We start from the raw sequence: 20,215 nt of genomic DNA, 5'->3' as shown, positions 1-20,215 counted from the left end.
AGAAACCAACAGAGCAAGGAACTGATTTGGCTGAAATCATGTGAGCAAGGCAAATAGATGAATAAATACAGGAAAACCTGAGGTCAAGTAGTCTGAAATCACTTATTAACTCATTAAGGATGTATTTATTTTGTGCTTTTCTATTTAGTTCAGTGAGGCTGTTTTCTCCAGAGGGGATTTTGAATACTCAAAAATCTACTGTGACGATATTACATACTATATAATAGTAAACTGTGCTCAAGAACTCTGAAACTGCATTAATAGAATTTCATTTAGTAGGGAAGAGTGAAAACTTTGTAAGAAAAAAAGGAGTTGCTCTGGATTTAGCTCTGAGTATTAGTGAAGATAGAGAAACAAGCTCTTAGAGACATTATAGAGTGGATAAATGTTCAAATTCTGGCTGTTATTAGGACCATGCTTACAGGGACTTATGACTTGCCATCGATGCCAATGTTATGCAGTTTTCCACCCTGGCCAGTGCAGTGTCAGACATCTCTGCCTGGACATGTCTGACAGGTATTTCTGTGCGATCTTTCTCGTAAAAATCTGCTGTGCCACTTCCCTCCTTCCCATATCACTTATCTATGTGAAGAAAGGGAAAAAATGAGTTAAAAGCAATCCATTCACAGTCTCTTAATGCACAGCCCAGGGGATGCAGCCTTTCTTATGTTAAGCAAAGCTGCGGCACAGGGAAAAATCTATTTATGTTTAAAAATCAAGTTTTCAAATTGGAGGACTGGGAAGGAAAACATGAGGCCTGCCTGATTATTCTGTTACTTGCTTGCTCCACAATGTATGCACTTTGGATAAATGTATTCATAATCCTTGGCAGTCGCTGATGATTCCTGTTGATAAAGAACCATAAACACTCTCCCCAGCTGAGAAAGTAAACTGTATAAATTGCCACAGTTTAAACCACCATTACCAACTCCATAGCTTGTATAATATTTATGGAAACACCTCTTTTTTTCTTTTCTGAGCTTATAAATAGCTGTCTTACCTGCAGTAACTCAGGGATATCTCTGTGCAAGTAATGTGAAACTGATATAGAAGAACTCATAATGTACCTAATTAGTTTTAGAAGTAGTATTGTTGCTCTTATTCTTTTCATTGCTTCTGGCTATAGAGTCATTCCCCCGCCCCTAGTCACCTCCTAGTCTGTTTCTAGCTGGATCTAGCCATCCATGGTCCACTGACCTGGGAGGCATTTTTAACACAAACAGGTGACTTGACAGCTGTATTTAAGTCTTGATAACAAATCAAAACACCATCCGCAAGTCAAGGTTTGTCTTCTTTTCTTTCACAGCGCACAAGCAGCTTTGGCAGCTTTGACCGTTTCAGGCATCACTCGATATCAAAGACAGATGATTCAGCTGAGGTCTGTATAAAACAAAGTTTTACTTGCTTCAGTTCTCTTTTCCACGACAGCTATGCAAAACCATGGGGAAACTATTGCATGAATTTTGTGCTGGTGAGAACTTTGATTGTGCACCTGGATCTGTCTGGGTGATCGAGTCCTTGCAGACATGAACAAGAGAATCACACCTAAAATTTGGTACTTTGATGTGAAGACTAGAAACAACTTTTTAAAGAGACAAAAGTGCACTTAGGTTGGTGATGCCCAAGGTAACTGGCATGTGTATGCAACCCACAGATGTGCCGTTTCTGTTTTCAAGACCCTGGCAAAAATCCTTTCAATTGTTATTTGGATTAAGGACAATAACCAATGGGGAACAACATCTTCTATCATAAAATATATTTTCTTTCTGTCATTCACGCATACAGTGGTGTGTTGCAAACCTGTTTAGGCACATTGATTCCCCAGGAAAATTTCTATGACTAACTTTTGTCAATATTTCCCTGTAATTCCTATTCTACTAGACTGAATTTCATTTTCATGATGAGTTGTTGCTTATTTCTTCATTTCAAATCAGATATCTGAGCTGGAGACTATAAGTGATGCTGGAGAAGGAGTACAAGCTAAAGCAGCAAATAATGGAGGAAGTCTGGGTAAGAAGATGAGAGCCATTTCCCTTACCATGAAGAAAAAGATGGGTAAAAAGTACACCAAGGCACTTTCTGAGGAGATGGTAAATACAGCTTAAGAATCTTGTGTTTGATGCTAATGCGTATGAAGTAAAAATGTTATGTGCATTTTTTCCTATTCACATTTTAATTGTCATTAGTTATGACAATCCGTAAGGACATAGTAACACATCCTGAATTAAAGCAGCTTTTGGTATGTGCTCTTTCTTTCACGTGAATGTTAATGTAAACACATATGTGTTGATAAAGCTGGGGCTGTTCAGCCTGGAGAAGAGAAACTGCATGGAGACCTCATAGCAGCCTTCCAGTATCTGAAGGGGGTCTATAGGGATGCTGGGGAGGGACTCTTCATTAGGGACTGTAGCAATAGGACAAGGGGAATCAGGTTTAAAACCTCAACAGGGGAAGTTCAGGTTAGATATAAGGAAGAAGTTCTTTACTGTGAAGGTGGTGAGGCATTGGAACAGGTTCCCCACGGAAGTGGTAAATGCTCCATCCCTGGCAGTGTTCAAAGCCAGGTTGGACAGAGCCTTGGGTGACATGGTTTAGTGGGAGGTGTCCCTGCCCATGGCAGGGGGGGGTGGAACGTGATGATCTTAAGGTCCTTTCCAACCTATGATTCTATATAAAATTATAATTTCACCTAGTAAGGGACCAAGATAGAGTTAGGAGGACATAAACATAGGAGGTTTACATCATTTAATTCTGCTTTTTCATCAAGAAGCACTTCTATAACCATCACAAAAAAAAATCTCTTGATATGGACACAAGGGAATAATGGATGAACACCACTGTTAATCTGATCTTTGACCTGTACCAAATGCTTCATTAGAAGAATTTATGTTTCAATACAAGAATTACATCCAAAGTCCATTTTGTAGAGTTCAGCTAGCACCCTAGAGCATGACAACTCATATGCCTTATCAGCTTTTACCTTATCTAATCTCAGTGAGCTTAACTTTATTAAACATAAAAAAAAATTTCACACACTGCAAACCCTGTTTTCTCAATATGTTGTGTCAGTGAGTTCCAAATGTTAGAAAAACAGAAGGAGAAAGGACTTGTCATTCTTAATCATCCTAAAAAATCTAGCTAGTCTGCATCCTATCTCGCACACATGTCAATATCAAATAAACTGGGAAAGTAAACAGAAACTTCACAAGTAGAAAATAGTGTTCCACAGGATATATTTGAGCAGTTTTTGGAGGTCAAAGACAAGGACTCCTATTCCATTACTTTCCATTCCTTGCTAAAACTTAAGAGGTTGCATTCCATTTCCCTTATTATAAGAAAAATCAAAATTCCAAAATTTACCTTCTGCACATTTAAAACATCGATTCACATGACAGAAAGTCAATAAATTGTCTGGTTGGACACACATGTAGCATGATCTTCATTCCTGCAAGAGATGATGACAATCAATACCGGCTCACTGATTAATCTATGGCTTACACTGCTGACTGGTGTAACAAACACTGCCCTTGCTGAAAACCAACATAGTCTTTCATATCAATGCTATGCCTTAGATGTACCTGTATGGGTCTCTATTTCATACATGCACTGCTGTCTTTGCTTGATTTCATCAGCCAACTGATGAGTAAATAATATTTCCCAAAATATTAACGGAACATTTCAAGTACTACAGAATGTTTCAGTTGTATGAGGACATCACACATACTGATAATGTGATGAAATCTACTGAGAAATTCTTCCTTTGAAATCTCATTATGCATCATTTCATTGTTACATCATGCCTTAATCATGCAACTGAAAATACAGGTCTTACTGTTTGGAATAGGCTGTAATTCCTGAGGTGTGATTTAATGTTACAGACTCAAGGGGCCATTCTCTTACACTATTAGATTTTGTGAGATAAATATGCATCTGTTAATTCTGAAATGCACTAGATTTTGAAGACAATGTGTAGTAGGTTGGGCAACGTGGTGAGCATGGTGCTAGAACACGCCAATGGCTTACTCTTCAAGCTGTCTGTGTGCAAGATGTCTCTGAAACACTCTGGCTGAGGTGCCAGCCTACTGTCAAAAGCCTCTGATTTTCAGAAGCTCAACCCACAACATCAGCTAGCACTTCATCATGTGCTTTCAGGCTTAAATTTTATGTTTCCTCCCCTGAGACAATCAGAAAAAACACCTTATCTGGTTACCTGCAAATTTCCCATTCACAGCCAGCCTTTGTTTCTGCTGTGGTGTGTTGGAGTCTTCTGAGACAAAGAGTCAGTTTAGCTGTGTGAATGAGAGTGGAATGAAGTGAGAGGGGAAAAGGGGAGGCAGGTGATTTCTTCAAGGTCATAAAGAGCTAGAGGTGGTCCTGGGTATCCTTAGTACCAAGGATGAATCAACTTCTAAAATGCTTTTACTCATAGAGTGGTTCTTAATAAAGTGTAATGATGAGTTAATCTCCAATGACAATTTAAAAGAAAAAGCCAAATATTCATCTAAAATATATCTCTTGATGGTGAACTTATGATTTTTGTGTAAAAGAATGAAGAAGGAAAAGACGACAGTGATCCTGGTGGTGGAATACACACTGAGAAGGTCTCCCTAAAAGCCAGCGACTCTATGGAAAGTCTCTATAGTCTGAACAGTGGCCAGAGCTCATCTAGTAAGTACAAGATATCCATACTTCTTATTCAGCCACTGGATCAATACTGTTATTGTTTAAGACTGAGTTATAAGAGCTGGTGATTAAAAATGTAATGGTAGAGAGTTTTTCAGTCTGGCACACAAAAGCATGAGTTGATTAAATGGGTGGCAGGAAGGGTAGATTGCCAATCTCCAGAAATAAACTGAGTGTTTTTAAGAATGGAAATATTAACTGAAGTAATAAATAAATAAATGAATAACATGGATTACAGGCTATGTTGCTGGTATATATGCCATAAATTTGGGGGGGTTATTACTGCTATGGCTCTGGCTCCCAGTCACCAGGAGCAGCCACACAGACATCCTCTCTGGGATCAGTGGCTGTGAGTTCATCCTTTGCCCTGCAGATGCAAGGCAGACATTGAGAGGTCTCCCTGAGATGGTGGGTGACAGGGGCCCGACCTGCAGCTTCAGGTTATGATGCAGAGACACAGTCTGCTTCCCCACAAACCCACTGAAAACCCTCCCCCAACAGGGTCATCTCAGTCAGAGGGCAGATGGATCTTTGATGAGAAATGGAGTTTGCCTCCGCTTTTCTATCCACGGCTCTGCTGTGTACGTTTGCTGGGCAGCAGACCACAGCTGTCCATGGTGACATTGCTGGGCCATCACTGAAGGCATCATATCAGCCCTAAGTGGGGACTAGAACTGCAGTCCAGACAGTTTGCACTTAGTAGTTAATCTGGCCCTGAGATGGAGCTGTGCACTTAAGGAATCACCTCAAACAAAACCATTTTTATGATCATTTTCTGTGATGTGATTTGTGAAAATTGTATATAGGAGTTTACTTCCAACACTCTGCTGCTCTTATCTGAAAACATATTTGGATGGGATCTTGCAGAGCTTGCTCAAATTTGCTTGAATTACTCTGCTGATATTTTATTGCTCAACTTGGATAAAATGACAGGCAGAAATGTTGATAAGATTAAAATTTCCCTCTGCATTGCAGGTTCCTTTGATGTTTCAGCTAGCTCTGTAATGAAATAAAATAACTTCTACAGTACTTTTTTTCATGTCTCTGAATAAACAGGAGAAGTTCAGCAGAATTAATTCCCTAAATTGCACTTTTAGAGTACATTTTATTAATCTGCAGAGGCGATATTTCAGAAAGTCTGTAAGTAAAATGTGTAGTCTATTAGTATCACCACCAGAAAAATACTATTGTAGGGAATATGTTAATAAAAGATCTCCTACCTGTTTTCTTCGATCTCTTGTAGTATGATTTTATTGAATGTATTTTTCCTGGAATGTGTCAAACCCACACAGACCACACTCTTTCTCTAATATTGTGCTTTGGAACACTCTCGTCTCGGCTGCTGTGCAGAACTGCATGTCTGGGCATGTGCTGCAGGAGGTAACTGAAATTCATTCTCCTTAAGGTGGGGTGACCAGCTGCTCAGATGGAACGAGCAATAGGGACAGCCTCCGGTTTGATGATGAAGTCCCTTACAGTGGGCCCTTCTGTGGTCGAGCCAAAGTCCACACTGACTTCACACCAAGTCCTTATGACACCGACTCTCTGAAAATCAAGGTAAGACAACCTCCAGGATTTCTTCTTTCCCAGTAAGAATGGCAGGGGGGCATTCCTTACATGGGAAGAGTATGTTTGCTAATACAGTTTTAACTGTAAAGCACATGTGACATTCTAAAAGCAAGACCAGTCTGGTTTTGTCGTGCTTCTATAAGGACTTGGTTCAGACAGTGTTGTGAAGCTGGCTGCTAATAAAGGCTTTTTAAGGAATAGACTCCAGGTAAGTACCTCAAAGTGATATCTAGTGGATACCACAGCTTTTCTCAAACACATGTTGCTTCCCATATACTACTCTGGAGTAAGAAAACTTGTCTCCTGGGATGTGAACTTGCCTTCCCAGCTCTTTCAGGCACAATCAGGATATATGAAAAGCTCAGTGGCATCCATTGTCTTAAATGAGAACACTTTGCCTTTCCAATAAGCCTTTCTTTAGGTATACCTTAGAACTACAAATTTTCCCTGGCTATGACAATACTGCAGGGATGGCCAGGCTGTGTAAGTGAGAAAGGAGCTCCACTTATCGGCCCAGTTGAAGATCAGTCAAACTGCCCAGCTATTTTCTTCTCCTTCCATGCACTGATAGATTCAGTATAATCATATGTCATACTACTCATGAGTGTAATTAGACTTCTTTTCCTTCTTTGTACACACATTCATATCCAGATTATATTCGCACTTCAGCATCTTTTCTTCTCCATTACAGCCTCTTCTTTTTGTCAAAATCTTTATCTGTATCTCACTGCAGTCTTCCTCTGCTCCTCTATGGCCTACATTACAGCCATTGCCCTGCTAGTACTTTCAGTCTTCACTTCTTGCCCTCCACTTCCACTCACACCTAGGGCATTTCTTTCAAAACAGTTTAACTGGCCAAGAAATGGCAAATGTCTGCTGCTTCACATAGATTCCTTTATTAGTCACTGGGCTGATATTTTAGAGTTATACCCCTATTACTTAGGGTTGAAATCCCCTAAATTTATCTTACAAAATTTCAGCATCCTGAATCTGAATTCAAAGTGCATCTGCAGCCTGGCTGAGAGCCACGGCCTTAATCCTGATCTGTATCCACATCTGAAGTTTCTGAGCCTCCATAAGTATGTAGAATGTGTGCTTGTAAAGCTCCATAGGCTAAGAAAACCAGGTCACAGGAACACAGTGAACTTCATACTTGGGTTTGTACCAAAACTAGAGTGACCACTTCACTTGCAGTTTCTTGACCAGACCAGAAAAGATTTGAAAGTCTTGGAATTGTTGACGGATATTTTTTGCAATCTGAGTTCGATTTTTAACTTTGTAGCAGAACACCCAATGAAGTGTGGACATGGGGATTTGTTGGGTAATTATTTAGACTTCCCACACTTTTGTAAGTTCCAAGGTGCCTGCCCAGAAGACAGGACTCGATTCTGAGGTCATGGAAGCAAGCTGCGTAGGGGTTATCCTTTACAAGTGAGCTTTTTACCATAAGAATTACTCAGAGCAGATGTTTTGCTGACCTGAGATCTTGGTTCCCACAGCATGGCTGTGAACACCTTTACCGAAAAGCCTTCTTGAAGTAGCTGTGCTGTCACTCTTTTTCACGTTCACATTTGTGGGTGAATGCACAAGTGTGGAGAGCTGAAGCCTGCTAAGGCACCCTCCACTGTCTCAGTTAATTACGTTAATAATAGTGGAAAAGTTTGCCAGTCGTTTGGGAAGGATAGACGGGAAAATATTAAGGAAGTTAAATGTTCTTTATTGCCTTTGAGAAATGTAGCCAGTGGTTTTTACTGTAAAATGGGTAAGAGTGCACTTTTCACATAGCTCACCTCTCAGTTTCTGAAGACATCTGAGATGCTGGAAAATAAGATTATTGTGTAAATGTTTTGGCACATATTGGAAATTAACCTCACAGTGTTCCCTTGTATTTTGCCAAAGCTATGCCCACTATCCATGGCAAAAGTTGACTGCTAATGCAACCCTATCCCTTTTCAGGGACCAAGTGGAGCACAAAAATGGTTAGAGGGGCTGCTTAAGCTCAACTCTCCTTCACAAAGGCTTGGAGATAAGGACTAACTCCATTTTCTATAATTATTTTACTGTGATTTTATGAAAGGAAAGGATCTAAATCTAGGTAATTTTTAAAAGTTACTTTGCACTGCCCCATTAAGATTCTGTGCTGTCTGTGCTGGTTCTGGTCCAAAGAGGAAAAGCTACATCTAACAAACCAGATGTGTAAGCAGTGGTGTGCTTTTTTTATTGTTCTAGAAAGGAGATATTATAGATATCATCTGTAAAACCCCCATGGGTATATGGACGGGCATGCTGAACAACAAAGTAGGAAACTTCAAGTTCATTTACGTGGATATTATCTTGGAAGAGGAAGCTGCTCCCAGAAAGATAAAGCCACATAGAGGAAGCAAAAGGAACAAGCCTAAAACGCTGCAGGAGCTCCTGGATTGTGTCCACCTGCAGGTCAGCCAATGTGTTTCCCAGCTGTATTTGAAACATTTCATTTCTGTGCACTTGGGTTTGGATGTCATTTACAGGCAGAATGAGAAAGACACGTTCAGCAGTTTTGATGTCAGCAAAGCAGCTTCCTGTCTGTCTTTTATATGATGCGAGTGGCTTTTAGAACTGCATTTTACCACATCATTTGGTTGGGCTAAGAGACTCCACACAAAGAGGCACGGTGGTGACTTGACAAGTCACCATAACCTGACTGCAGCTGTGTGCCTAAGGGTAGGAGGTGTGTGACTGCAGAAACCTCAGGGACAGGACTGCGGTCTGACTCCAGTGCCAACATTCAGAATTTGGGTTTCGAATTTCTCATGATTTTTAGGGAGCAACAGGCCTTCTGCACTATGTTCGTGTTGCGCCTCTCTCTCTGTAACCCTAGTTCTTGACTGAGTGTTAAGGTTTACAGGTAACATTTTTAATACTGATTATTATTTTGGTGCTGATGCAATCACTTATTTCCTGGAGTTTCATACTGCATTGACACACAGCTCAAGGTGGACCATGTGTGATACAGAATGGCTGAGGTCTCCCTCAGTTTCTCACTCTTGCTTATGTCAAGGAGCTCCTTCTGTGTAGAGGCAGAGCACACCCCTCCTCAGAGGTCCTCCTGGACTCAGTATGGGAGGCACTCAGGGAGTGATCCACAAAGGTCCAGGCACTCAACAGATTAAATAGTTTCTCGCAGAGGTCTGTCCTGGTCCAATCTGCTGCTGGACTCTTCCTGAAAACTCAGGCACAGATGCTGGGATGCTGCCCCAGGTATTTCCAACTCTATTTGCTCTTGATCTCCGGCTCTGGTTTTATGCCAAAGGTGGTCAGTCAGACTGGAGAATGGAGTCCATTTTAACCTGACAAAAAAGTAAAAGAGAAATTGTGCCTATTCCTCTACTAAACATAGTGCTTATTTAGATGAGAAAATTTGCTTGCTTTTCGTAGGAATATGCCTCAACTCTCTTGCTAAACGGCTATGAAACTCTAGAGGACTTAAAGTATCTACAGGAGAGCCACCTGATTGAATTAAATATTTCAAACCCAGAAGACAGAGCAAGACTGTTATTGGCAATTGAAAATCTACAGGACTGCGACAGTAAGTGTTGAAGCATGTGCAAGTTTTAACTGAAGAAACACATTTAAAGAAATAGTGATTCTCTCACTGTTGAAGTATTTCTCTTTTAAGTATGATACATGGAGTCAGACAGTTTTCTTATATTTTCAGATAGCAAACTGTACTTCTCTTCTAGATATGCATATGACTACTATACTAGTAACACATGAATGATCTAAAATTTCTTATTTATAGGCCCAACACTAGAGATTGGTAGCAACTATTGCTTAAGAGCAACCCTATTTATAGCTGGGGACCAAACCCCCAAACAGGGTAAGCGACTTCTCGAAAGTCACAAGGTCTGTGCAAGAGCAGAAAACAAAACTTTCCAAACTCTGTGCTAGTATCTTAACCAAAATAGAGCTTATTTCAAGTAGCTGTGGTAGAGTTTTCTTTAATTTTTCTAAACAATATTCTTCAGAAAAATAGATTTTCTTTCCCCCAATTCTTCCCACGCTTAAATTCTTATCCAAATCAGTTTCTTTTGTAGGAAGTATTGATAATTAGAAAAAAAAAAAACCAAACCAAAACCATATACTAATAGATGGTTTGCATTCTTTTCTTAAAATGACTCTGACTCCAGTTTTGGTAAGCTTCCAAAAGCTGATCGCACAGCATGTCTGTACATATGTGGACTGCTCGCCATTAAGTTTTCCTCACTTTTTGCTTTCATTGGGAGTGGAAAAGCTAGGATACAGAATAGAAAATACTGTTCTCATGGTATTTGAATGATATTCCAGCCTGAGCTCCAATTTTAAATAATTTATGTCAAATTCCTAGAACCTACAGCTAATTAATCTACTTAATTAGGCACTCAGCCAAAACAGGAATTGTTTTTTTCTTTATTAATATTCGTGCATATGCTAAGCAGTCATTTCATCAAACAAGCGTTAGCAACTGAGAAGCATCTGGAAGAAGGAAAAGGAGAGCTGAAAAAGCAAAGTCTTCCTGGGATATTTTAATACCAATTCTTGCCAGGTTTCCACTTTTTGTCTCCTCAGTAGGGGATAGCTTTCCAATTCTCCCTTCAGCACACATACATGTATGCATGCACATACCTGCAGGCATATATATACCTTTGTGCTTCAGTACATAAATATATCCAGGTTTCTAAGCATGTCTCTGGCTGCCTCATCCATTCAGCTTTTCCTGCAGATGTTCTCCAATCTTCCTTTTCATGCCTCTGCTGACCTTGTTTTTTACTGTATGTTTGTGCTTTTTCGGGACCCCATTTGTACATGCAGTCTTTCCTGTTCTTAGTCAGCTTCCAGGGAATGTAAGGTTCTTGCAAACATGTTGGAGAGACTTTTAAAAAGGCTTTTTTTCACCCACTAGGTTCAGTTGTTCTTTCTGGACTATAGCTTTTGTGAGATGACAGGCTAGAAAAAGACTCTAGAAGGGTTGTCTATGTAGAAGTAGTAGTTAAAAGAGTGAATACAGGAAAAAAAGGTTACGTATTCAAAGAATTGTATTGCAGGGATGTAGCTGGAAGTCAGCTCAAAATATGTTTGTTTCTCTAATTTCCCCTTAAACTGAATGTAAGAATACTTATGTATGCTTCTTTTTAACTAGTCTTGCTGCACTTTCTGCACCTTTTATTGTGTATATCAATATTTTAACACAAAAAAAGTGAATTCAAGTTAATTCAAAATGCTAGACTGTAATTTTGAGCCTTGCATCTGTGTGAAAACCAAAATAAAAACATTTTTTTTATAACAGACGAATTGAGCATCAAACTATTTTGTAGTAAGGGTACGGTTTGCTGTTTATATTCCTTGTGTGACAAAAATCATAGCAAGCAGCCTTGGACACTGAACCTTTTCAGAAGATGATATCAAGGTGGGGTTTTTTTTCTGGAAGTGTCTGAACCCTTACTATTCTGTGTACACCTGTGCAAAAACCAAACCTAACGAGGTCCCTACATGTCCCTTACACTGAAAACTATAAATTTACCTTAATTATCCAAACAGGGTTCTTCCAAATTGGCAGCATGGGAGTAAAATATTTTTCCAAGGAAAACAATGTCCCTGATATTTTATGTATGGTAGTCTAATAGTTTAAATTCTTATAATGGATCTGGATATAATAACATTAAATCTTATGAAATGGACCCTGCTTCAAAATCAGCAGCGACACTGTACTCTTAGATCAAGAGATTAAATTAGTGTTTGCTTCACATCCACCTTTAGATAGGTATTCGATAGGTATAGCCAATCTTTATAGCATTCAAATTCAATAAAATTGTATTCCCAGAATTTATGAATACTCACAGTACTCACAGGAAGCAGAACCTGTGGCATCTTTATGTACCATGCCAACTATAAGCAAGACATCTTTATATAGCATGATAACTGTAAGCATTCATGTAAGTCTAATGGAATTTCATAGGAGTCATGTATATTTTAAGGTAAGCCACATATAAATGCTTTCCTGGTTTGGGAAACTGTCCTGAATCGGGACTAATTAAAATCCTTGCCTTGTCTGGTTGTCAAAGGTTCATAGCATTTGTCACATGACTAGTAGGGACAGAACAGAATTTAACAACTCCTCTAAAAAGGAAGGTACGAAAGACTAAAATTGATAGAAGCTATCTGTAAAGTCATTACAATGAAAGACGGGGAGTCAAGATGATCTTGGGGATCAGCTCAGCATGAGTTTGACTTCATCCCAATCATTTGACCTCTGTCCTTCTGTCAATACAATTGGAAAATTGGGCTGAAAGAGCTGGGTAAAACTTTGAAAGTGGATTCTACATCTGAACTTTCCTAGGTCAGAATTTGGGTTTTTTTTTCTTAAATGGGCATGAGTCAGTCCAGCACAAATGATTTTTTAATTAAAATTGATTTTCTGCATTGCTTAGAAGGGAGCAGCAGAATTGCCCACAGCTACAAGGTAGTCTGCTTACTGGCCAGGAGTATTCTAGATATAAATTCAGCACTTTTCCAGGTAAAAGTTCACTCTTTTTATAAGTTTTGTGAAAAAATACACTAAGTCCATAGATCACATTTACTGTTCTAAGCCCATCTTTCTCACAGTTTGGAAGACTTCCATGTCTTTGCATTACACTTGTGCTTCCACGAAGCACATGTTTGGTTAATGCATGGAGTCTCAGGTATGGTACAGAGTTGAAATACAAGGGTTTCTGAGATTTCGGGACTCCGCTATTATTCAGAACAGCCAAACATGCTGCAGCATCTAGTTAAATGAACTAGATCCTATTGTAAATGTAGTAAAACAAGATTTAATGTTCCTTTAATGTGATATCTGACATTGTGAAATGTCTGGATGTTTTTGCAGGGCTTTTAATTTCTTTTTCTTCCCTTCATTTTTTCTTGCCATATATTGGATGTTATACAAATTGAGTTCTTCATGCTGCATACTTGTGACTATCTAATTCATGTTGCAGAATAAACAGTTACTGAGCTTTCTAACCAAAACACCTGCAGCCATAGTTTTCACATTACATGCTTCTTAAAGATGTCCAAAATCTAGGATTTCTGGCAGTGACAGTTTTTTCATCTTGTATTTGATTTAGACCTGAATTAATTTTGAAAGGAAAAACTTTACCCATCTTATACTAGAAATTAAAAAGTAAGTTTTATTTAGCAAATACTACTACATGTGTTATTATGCAGCTTTTGCTTCCTGGTACTGCACTATCTCCTTTCTACCTTTCCTGGGAGTCCAGGCCAAATTCACCATCTTCAAGCACTTCACATAGCAAGGCTATCCCAGAACTGCAAGGTCTTGTGAGCTCTTCATAACCTTCCCCCAGTCTTCCCAGATCTCTTTATAGATTTTCTGTACGTTGATGAGACCCATATACTGGGGACGAAATGATTGGTTTACATGAATTCATGGCTGAGGAGGTAAAAAAAAACTCTTTTTCATAAAGTATTTCTTAATAGCTTTCCATTCTTCTCCCAGATGGCTTCTAGACAGGAGATGGATGTCTGTGCTTTTGTAGGATGCTATTTTTAAAGTGAAGTGGTAGCTGGATTGTTAATGAATAAAGTAATAAAAGAAGTTTGGAACTTTTTTGTTGACCATTTCCCAGGACACACGTTTTTGTGTGTGCAAAATAGCCTTGATTCTCTTCTCACTTTGATGATGTAAGGCAAGAGGTTTATTCCTGAAGTCCAATGGATTACATTAGCCTGAAGCTACCCCGAGTTTAAGAAGAATTAGACTTCACTGGATAAAATTCATTTAATATTAAAAATATCAGTGCACATGTGCAATTTGGGGAATAATATTTTATGCTTATCTCCCAAATTCCACTTCCTTGTATTACTTTTCATATTTACAGGCCATATTATATTCTTAATCCCACTGTCAGTACCAAATAAGGTTTGTTCCTTACTTATGCTACTTGGATAGCAAGATAGTATGTATGTGAGGACATGACTTTCAGTTCTCAGTTGCATTCCTTATGAGGACATAGCACCAGGAGTACCATTTTACACTGGGCAATCCCTTTATGTACATGGGATTACACAGTGTCATATCAAGGTCAAAGAGTGCTCAAAGGCTACCTGGACATAATACTTTCAGGTTTCTCAAGGAAGCTCATCCTTGTATGAGTATTAGCATTTTTTCACCTTTTTTCAGGCACATCTGTTTGCTTCCAGATTTTAGAGAAAAAAGAAACTTCTCATTTCTGTCTTCACCATAGACTCTTCTCACACCAGTTCAGTAATCCTCCCAGAAAAGCTCTGCCACTTGCAAGTGGCAATTTTTTTAAGCTCCATGTCTGTAAATATCCACAAAAGGTTTACACCTTTGAGTCCCCAAACTATTGCATGTGCATTCAGAACCACTGCAGGTTTCTCTGCTTCTTTTTCAAGAAGTATCACCATTTGCTGCTTCAAAGTGATCCTTTCTGAGTTTGGTGTTTTGCAAGTTTTCATTTAATTTTAACACTTAGGTGGTCTAACCAGTACAGGCACTGCAGTTGATACATAGCCTTCATACACAGCTGGGTCTAACTTCAGCCATGATGATGCACTTTGCTCTAGCTAGCTACTGTACTGTGCACGTCACCTCTGCACCTTCCAGAAAGCCACACAAGTGACTCAGCCTAAAGCATTGTGCTCCTAGCCCAGTTCTCGTTCTGAGGAAAGCTCATGAAGGCAAACTCTCAGAGAGCACACTCGTGAAGTACGGCTGGCTGCTGGGTGAGCTTCTTTTTATCCAAGACAAAATCCAAGCCTCCTGCCACTCGTCTGGTTTGAACTGACATTACCTCACAGGAATCAGTGGGACCTCTGTGCATTCTTGAACTGAATTGCCTTAAACCTAAGCTTAAAGTGCTTTCTTAATCAGGACTTTAAACTCATTAAAAAAGGGGAAAAAAAAACTTGTGGGGGAAAAAAGAGATCTAACAGTGCATGTCATGCATATCTATGTCAACGAATAACAAATATTCATTTCTAAGATCTAAATAGTGAGGAAGATGCATCACACATCTACTAACAAGGCTAAAGGCCTCACATTTTTTCAGATGTCTGGATATAATCCTATCACCTAATACTACTAAAGTAGTATTAGAATGTATGTGTCAAAATGATGCATATCTTGGGTTTCTCTGGACATATCAGACACAATAGTGACTGAAAGCTATTTATCTTATGTGAAACTGCTTTACTGTAGAAAAATGATAGGACTTCCATACGTTGATGAAATAATAGTTATTTCTGATGATTTTGCAATACCTAACATCAGTTTAATTTTTATCCGCTCCTGTTTCCTGTGCATTGTATCTTCCTTCTGATGTCAAAAAGATTAAGACAGCAAACGTACCTTTATTTATGTGTAACTTGAACATGTATGTGTTAAAAGAAGGAACTAAGTAGAACTGGATGTAAGAGCCAAAAGCTAAAAAGAAAAAGGGGTAAAAAAAACCCTTAGTTTCTTTTCTTGAGAAGCAACTTCTAAAGCTGCACACTACAGATATTTATAATACTCAGCATCCTATTCACGTGGTTTAGTTGTTACTGCATAATATTTAAGTCTCCTTTAAAAAGAGGAAAAAGCCAGAGTTTGCTTTCAGTCTTGTTTTTTTAAATATGGGGAGTGTTCAACAATTTCTGCTCAGAATGAAAAATAGAAAATAAAATATTGTTACTGTCGCGCACACCTGAATAATTTTTTTTCCATTTTTTCCTGTAAAAAATCCTGTAGTGTGATGGGAAGAGACAGAAGCTTTACATTTCTGCACATTTCCTAAATAGAAATTTCTTATTCTCCTAGCTGACCTCAATTCAGATTTTAAATAAGTCTCAGTTCCAGGCTTGCCTATGTCTTTTTCCCTAAAACACGCAAGGCAAAGAAATCTCTACAAAAGCATTTAGGATCTTTTTTTCACATAGGAAGTACTCAGATTACCATAACTAGTTACAGGGCACTAATACACTGACTGAACATGCATTTTCTTTCTCATCCACTAGCTACTTGGTCTTCTTTTCTTTGTAAAACAAAGTGAATGGGGGTTCCTCTTTGACCTTGAAAATGTAAACAGGATTAACACTTTCTAGGTCACTGCTTGCCAGGGCAGCAGATGATGCTGGAGAAGCTGATAAAAGTACCAGCAAGCAGCATTAGGCAGATGAGGGGATTACAGCAGAGGGTAGGGGAGTCCTGCTCTCAGATGTACCAGAGGACTTCACCCAGACACTGACTGAGCTGTCAGCCCACAGCAAGCGAGACCTGCTTCACCTTGGCACCAGTGGGATGAGTGCAAGGAGCTGAGGACACAGTTTAGACAAGGCTTTACTGGGGCATCTGCTGTTATTGGTGCTAAACTACTTCTGTTGCTACTAATAGCAGCAGTAATACCTTCACTGGTGTAATGCCTTTTGTAATTCTTTCCTGACTTAAATTAGAAATCAATTGGACCTTACATGGTCAAATATTTTCCCTGCAAAGAAAGATAACATTTGACATGATAAACTGCGTTCTGTGAGGAGATCGAACTGTTACAGATAGCAATTAAATCTGCTGAATGGTGTACTCTTTCATGCAAGTGCAATTAACCATTAATTTATTTGGGAGCAAGTATATAAAGTAATCTTTTTTTCTTTAATACATCAAGTTATGCCTGTAACCTTAACGGAAAAATAAGTTGAGACCTTGGATCCTTTTCTTCAAAAATCAGATTAGTTTATTGACTTAATTAGACAACTGAATGTTAGAAAATGTTAAACAGATTTAATCGGTCCAAACAAATACACAAGTTTCCATCAAGACCTAAATATGTTTGTCAATATATCAAAATGGTTTGTGAAATAAAAGTTCATTGGTATCTCACACAATGGAGAAAAGTACTGACTCTCCTGCTGTTCCATTTCAGTATTTTCACTCAGACTGAAACATTGAAATTTTTTATTTCTAATTTATTCTTTATTATACAATACAACACAAAATTTAAAAAAATAATATTAAATCTCTCCCATCTTAGAAAATCTTGTCACTTCCAGCAATTTAAACAAATGTCAGGATGAATTTTCTTTGTAGAAATGCCATAATTATGGGAACTGAACTAGATTTAGATTTTGGTGAAGGATAAAATACTTCCCATACTGGGACTTGCATTCTGCCTGGGATTGAATTGAGACAGCTTAAATCTGACTGCAGATTCAAAGCTAGCTATTTAACTATGGAGTAACAAGTGAAGTGAAATACAGGAAACTTCTTTGCAAAAGCAAAAACATACTATTTTTCTGCAGGGCTAAAATCTGGGATAAAATCATCTGTTTCCTGTAAGACATGGTTTTTATAATTTGTTTGGAAAGCAAGCCACAGTTTAAATACAAACTAAATAAGTAAAAATACAGCGAGAATAGGGTGATAACAGACAAAAATAAAAATAAAAAGGAAGATTTGCTATTTTATACCTTGTTTTCACAAGAAATTTGGTTACAAACGTCATGTATTTCACAGCCAGAAGATACGGATACAAACTTTAACCACAAGCTACATTAGATTCATGATCTACGTGTATATCCTGTGTGCAAGGCACCAGCTTGCTGAGCTTTTTTTGAGATCTGTCAATATTCTCACTGACTGGCAGATTTTTGAGTTTGAGCAAATTAGTCATACAGCAGCTAAACAAGGAGAAATTATTTGCAAGATAATTTGCTTCTACTTAGTTTTGGAACAGAATTCCAAAACCATGCAGCAGGACTTAAGTATGTTAGCTTTCTCTGAGGCCTTTGCGTTTTGGAAAATGACCTTTTAGATATCAAGCTAAGCTTAGGAAGTTTCCATCAGCCACCTAGTCCCAGTGCTTTAGAAAACCTGATTACCACAACTTCATGCCAAGCACTTCTGAAAACCAGTGCATTGTATCTCACTCCCCAGTGCCCAGAGTAGGTAAAATGGTGGGGGTTACATTCAAAAGACACAACATTTATAATTTGATGTGTTATAAACAAGGTGCAGTAGGCTACATGATTAATTGCATGAACAGGCTCTGGAATACATGAACATGGAAAGGGAAAAGCTGCCATCTCTATTGTGGGCATGCTGACCATGCGTGGTGAGTATGGCACTCCTGGACAGCCTAAAGGAGCCAAAGCTTCATCTCTGACCAACATACTGCAGGACCAGAGCCAACCTCGACTCAACTTAGATGTCATTATACTCATGTAACTATATTTTTAGTTCTTTGATGCTGAAGTTTCTCCTTCTGGTAGACAAAAGATGCTGATCTAGTCATGTGTATATTAGCAGCTCTGTTTCTGTTTCAAGATCAGTCACGTTGCTATCACAAACTCTTTCCCAGGATACTTAATTTGACTTATTTTTTTCTTTTTCTTTCTGTTCTTTCTAGCTGAACAGCAGAAAAGCGAGGGTAGGCAGGAGACGCGGAGCCTAAGCCCTCACCACGGCTTTGATAAATCACAGTTAAATGACTGCCCAAGAGATTCTGGCTGCTACATCTCATCAGAAAATTCAGATAATGGTAAAGAAGAAGTAGACCCAGAAACCCTGTCTGACATGGTGCAGTCAATAGCAATCACTGAGTCAAACTGATGCAGTCCTGCTGCTTCTCTGCAGATTTTCAGAAAAAACAATCAGATTTGCCAGTACAATGGCACAGAAGCAGAACACAAAATATCCTCAACACTGAAAATATACTTCTGGCTGATGTATGATGCTCTACGTTGTTTGATATGTGGACATTTGATAGCTAAATGTTAGCTGATAATCTCTCATGCTTTTCTTTTCAGTGAATCCACAGACATTTCAACAAAAAATTTTATACATATGTATTTATAAATATTTGTACAGCAAATGCATTTTCTATAAGAATAATAGAGAATTGGTTTCGGTAGTGGTACACAGTCTGGACATGTTCATTTCTGGAGTTGACTAAAATGTAAATATTGTACATATTTATTTTAAAAACATACGGATTAATCACACTCTCTATTTCCAGATGGGCTTTGCTGATGTTTCTACAGAATGTATTTTCACTGATATACCATCCTAATAAAAAGGTAGAGACATTCGCCTCTTACTTTGAAAAGTACCAAGCTAATTCTCATTAATATTAAAGCTGTTTCATACCATTCTTCTCCAAAATGGGCTCTAAAGTATACTATTACCTCCTACATTTTATCCTGAAGGTACAAAAGAACTGTAGTGTGAATCAGAATCAAGCTATGTTCATTATCTTTTAGAGAACGTAGCCATCTGACTGGCTTATGCAATTTCTTTATTGTTATTTTCACACCTGTTCTCATTCTTCCCAAGCATTATACAGAAAATGCAAGCTTGGAGACAAAAAAAAAAAAAAAAAAAAGTCAGTATCAATATCATCCTTTTATGATCATCTTTTGTGAAGCTCTTGCCTTTTGTGTGTGCTGTGAACTTTGGTAATAGAGTATTTGTTTGTATACAAAACTCAGAAGCTAATATGGCTATTGTGCACTGTTGTCTTTCCTATGAGATTTTATTGTCATTTCCCAGTATATCTTGCACTGGAATACAGATTTTAATTGCCTGTCTTCTTTTAGAGTACCTCATTCAATAATAAAAGTAACCGTGTGTTTGAGCCTTTTAAAAACTACTTGATTTTTAATGTGGTCATTACATTTTAAAGACTGCTCTGTTCTAAGACTAACACAGTAAATGGCAGCTCCTCTGAGCACCTTTATTGTGTATAATAATCTGTGTATCAAATCCACAGAGAAATTCTTTGCTCACTAATTAGTCACACGATTTTCATAATTTAAGGTGTTTTGCATTTACGTCAAAAATTTTCCACATATTGCTGACAGCTTAAAAGAAAATCACCTTCAGAAGAGATGAAAGGCAGAAAGTTCCACCCGAAAAGGGGTATTTCTGAAGAAGCCGTAAACAAATGGAAAG

The 20,215-nt window shown here is 38.4% G+C and overlaps 1 protein-coding gene across 3 annotated transcripts in view; it reads left to right on the top strand.

Moving 5' to 3' along the window:
* SAMSN1 (SAM domain, SH3 domain and nuclear localization signals 1) overlaps positions 1-19,913 on the top strand; it is a 69,936-nt gene extending 50,023 nt beyond the window's left edge. For 2 of the 3 annotated variants that reach the window (XM_061366675.1, XM_061366672.1), the window contains 7 exons: positions 1,307-1,378; positions 1,935-2,090; positions 4,548-4,668; positions 6,089-6,240; positions 8,482-8,688; positions 9,670-9,820; positions 18,672-19,913. In XM_061366675.1, the coding sequence (XP_061222659.1) occupies positions 1,307-1,378; positions 1,935-2,090; positions 4,548-4,668; positions 6,089-6,240; positions 8,482-8,688; positions 9,670-9,820; positions 18,672-18,874 (1,062 nt within the window). In that variant the 3' untranslated portion in view covers positions 18,875-19,913. The remainder of the gene's footprint in view (positions 1-1,306; positions 1,379-1,934; positions 2,091-4,547; positions 4,669-6,088; positions 6,241-8,481; positions 8,689-9,669; positions 9,821-18,671) is intronic. The other variant, XM_061366674.1, reaches the window with a different exon arrangement.
* Positions 19,914-20,215: the final 302 nt, after the last annotated feature.

This window comes from Neopsephotus bourkii, unplaced genomic scaffold (assembly GCF_033783945.1).
Source record: "Neopsephotus bourkii isolate Nb327-2 ecotype Australia unplaced genomic scaffold, CSIRO-AGI_Nbou_v1 NB_1350, whole genome shotgun sequence".
NCBI classification, from domain to species: domain Eukaryota; kingdom Metazoa; phylum Chordata; class Aves; order Psittaciformes; family Psittacidae; genus Neopsephotus; species Neopsephotus bourkii.
Note: the sequence above shows the minus strand (reverse complement) of the source record. Positions and strands in the feature narration are given on the sequence as shown.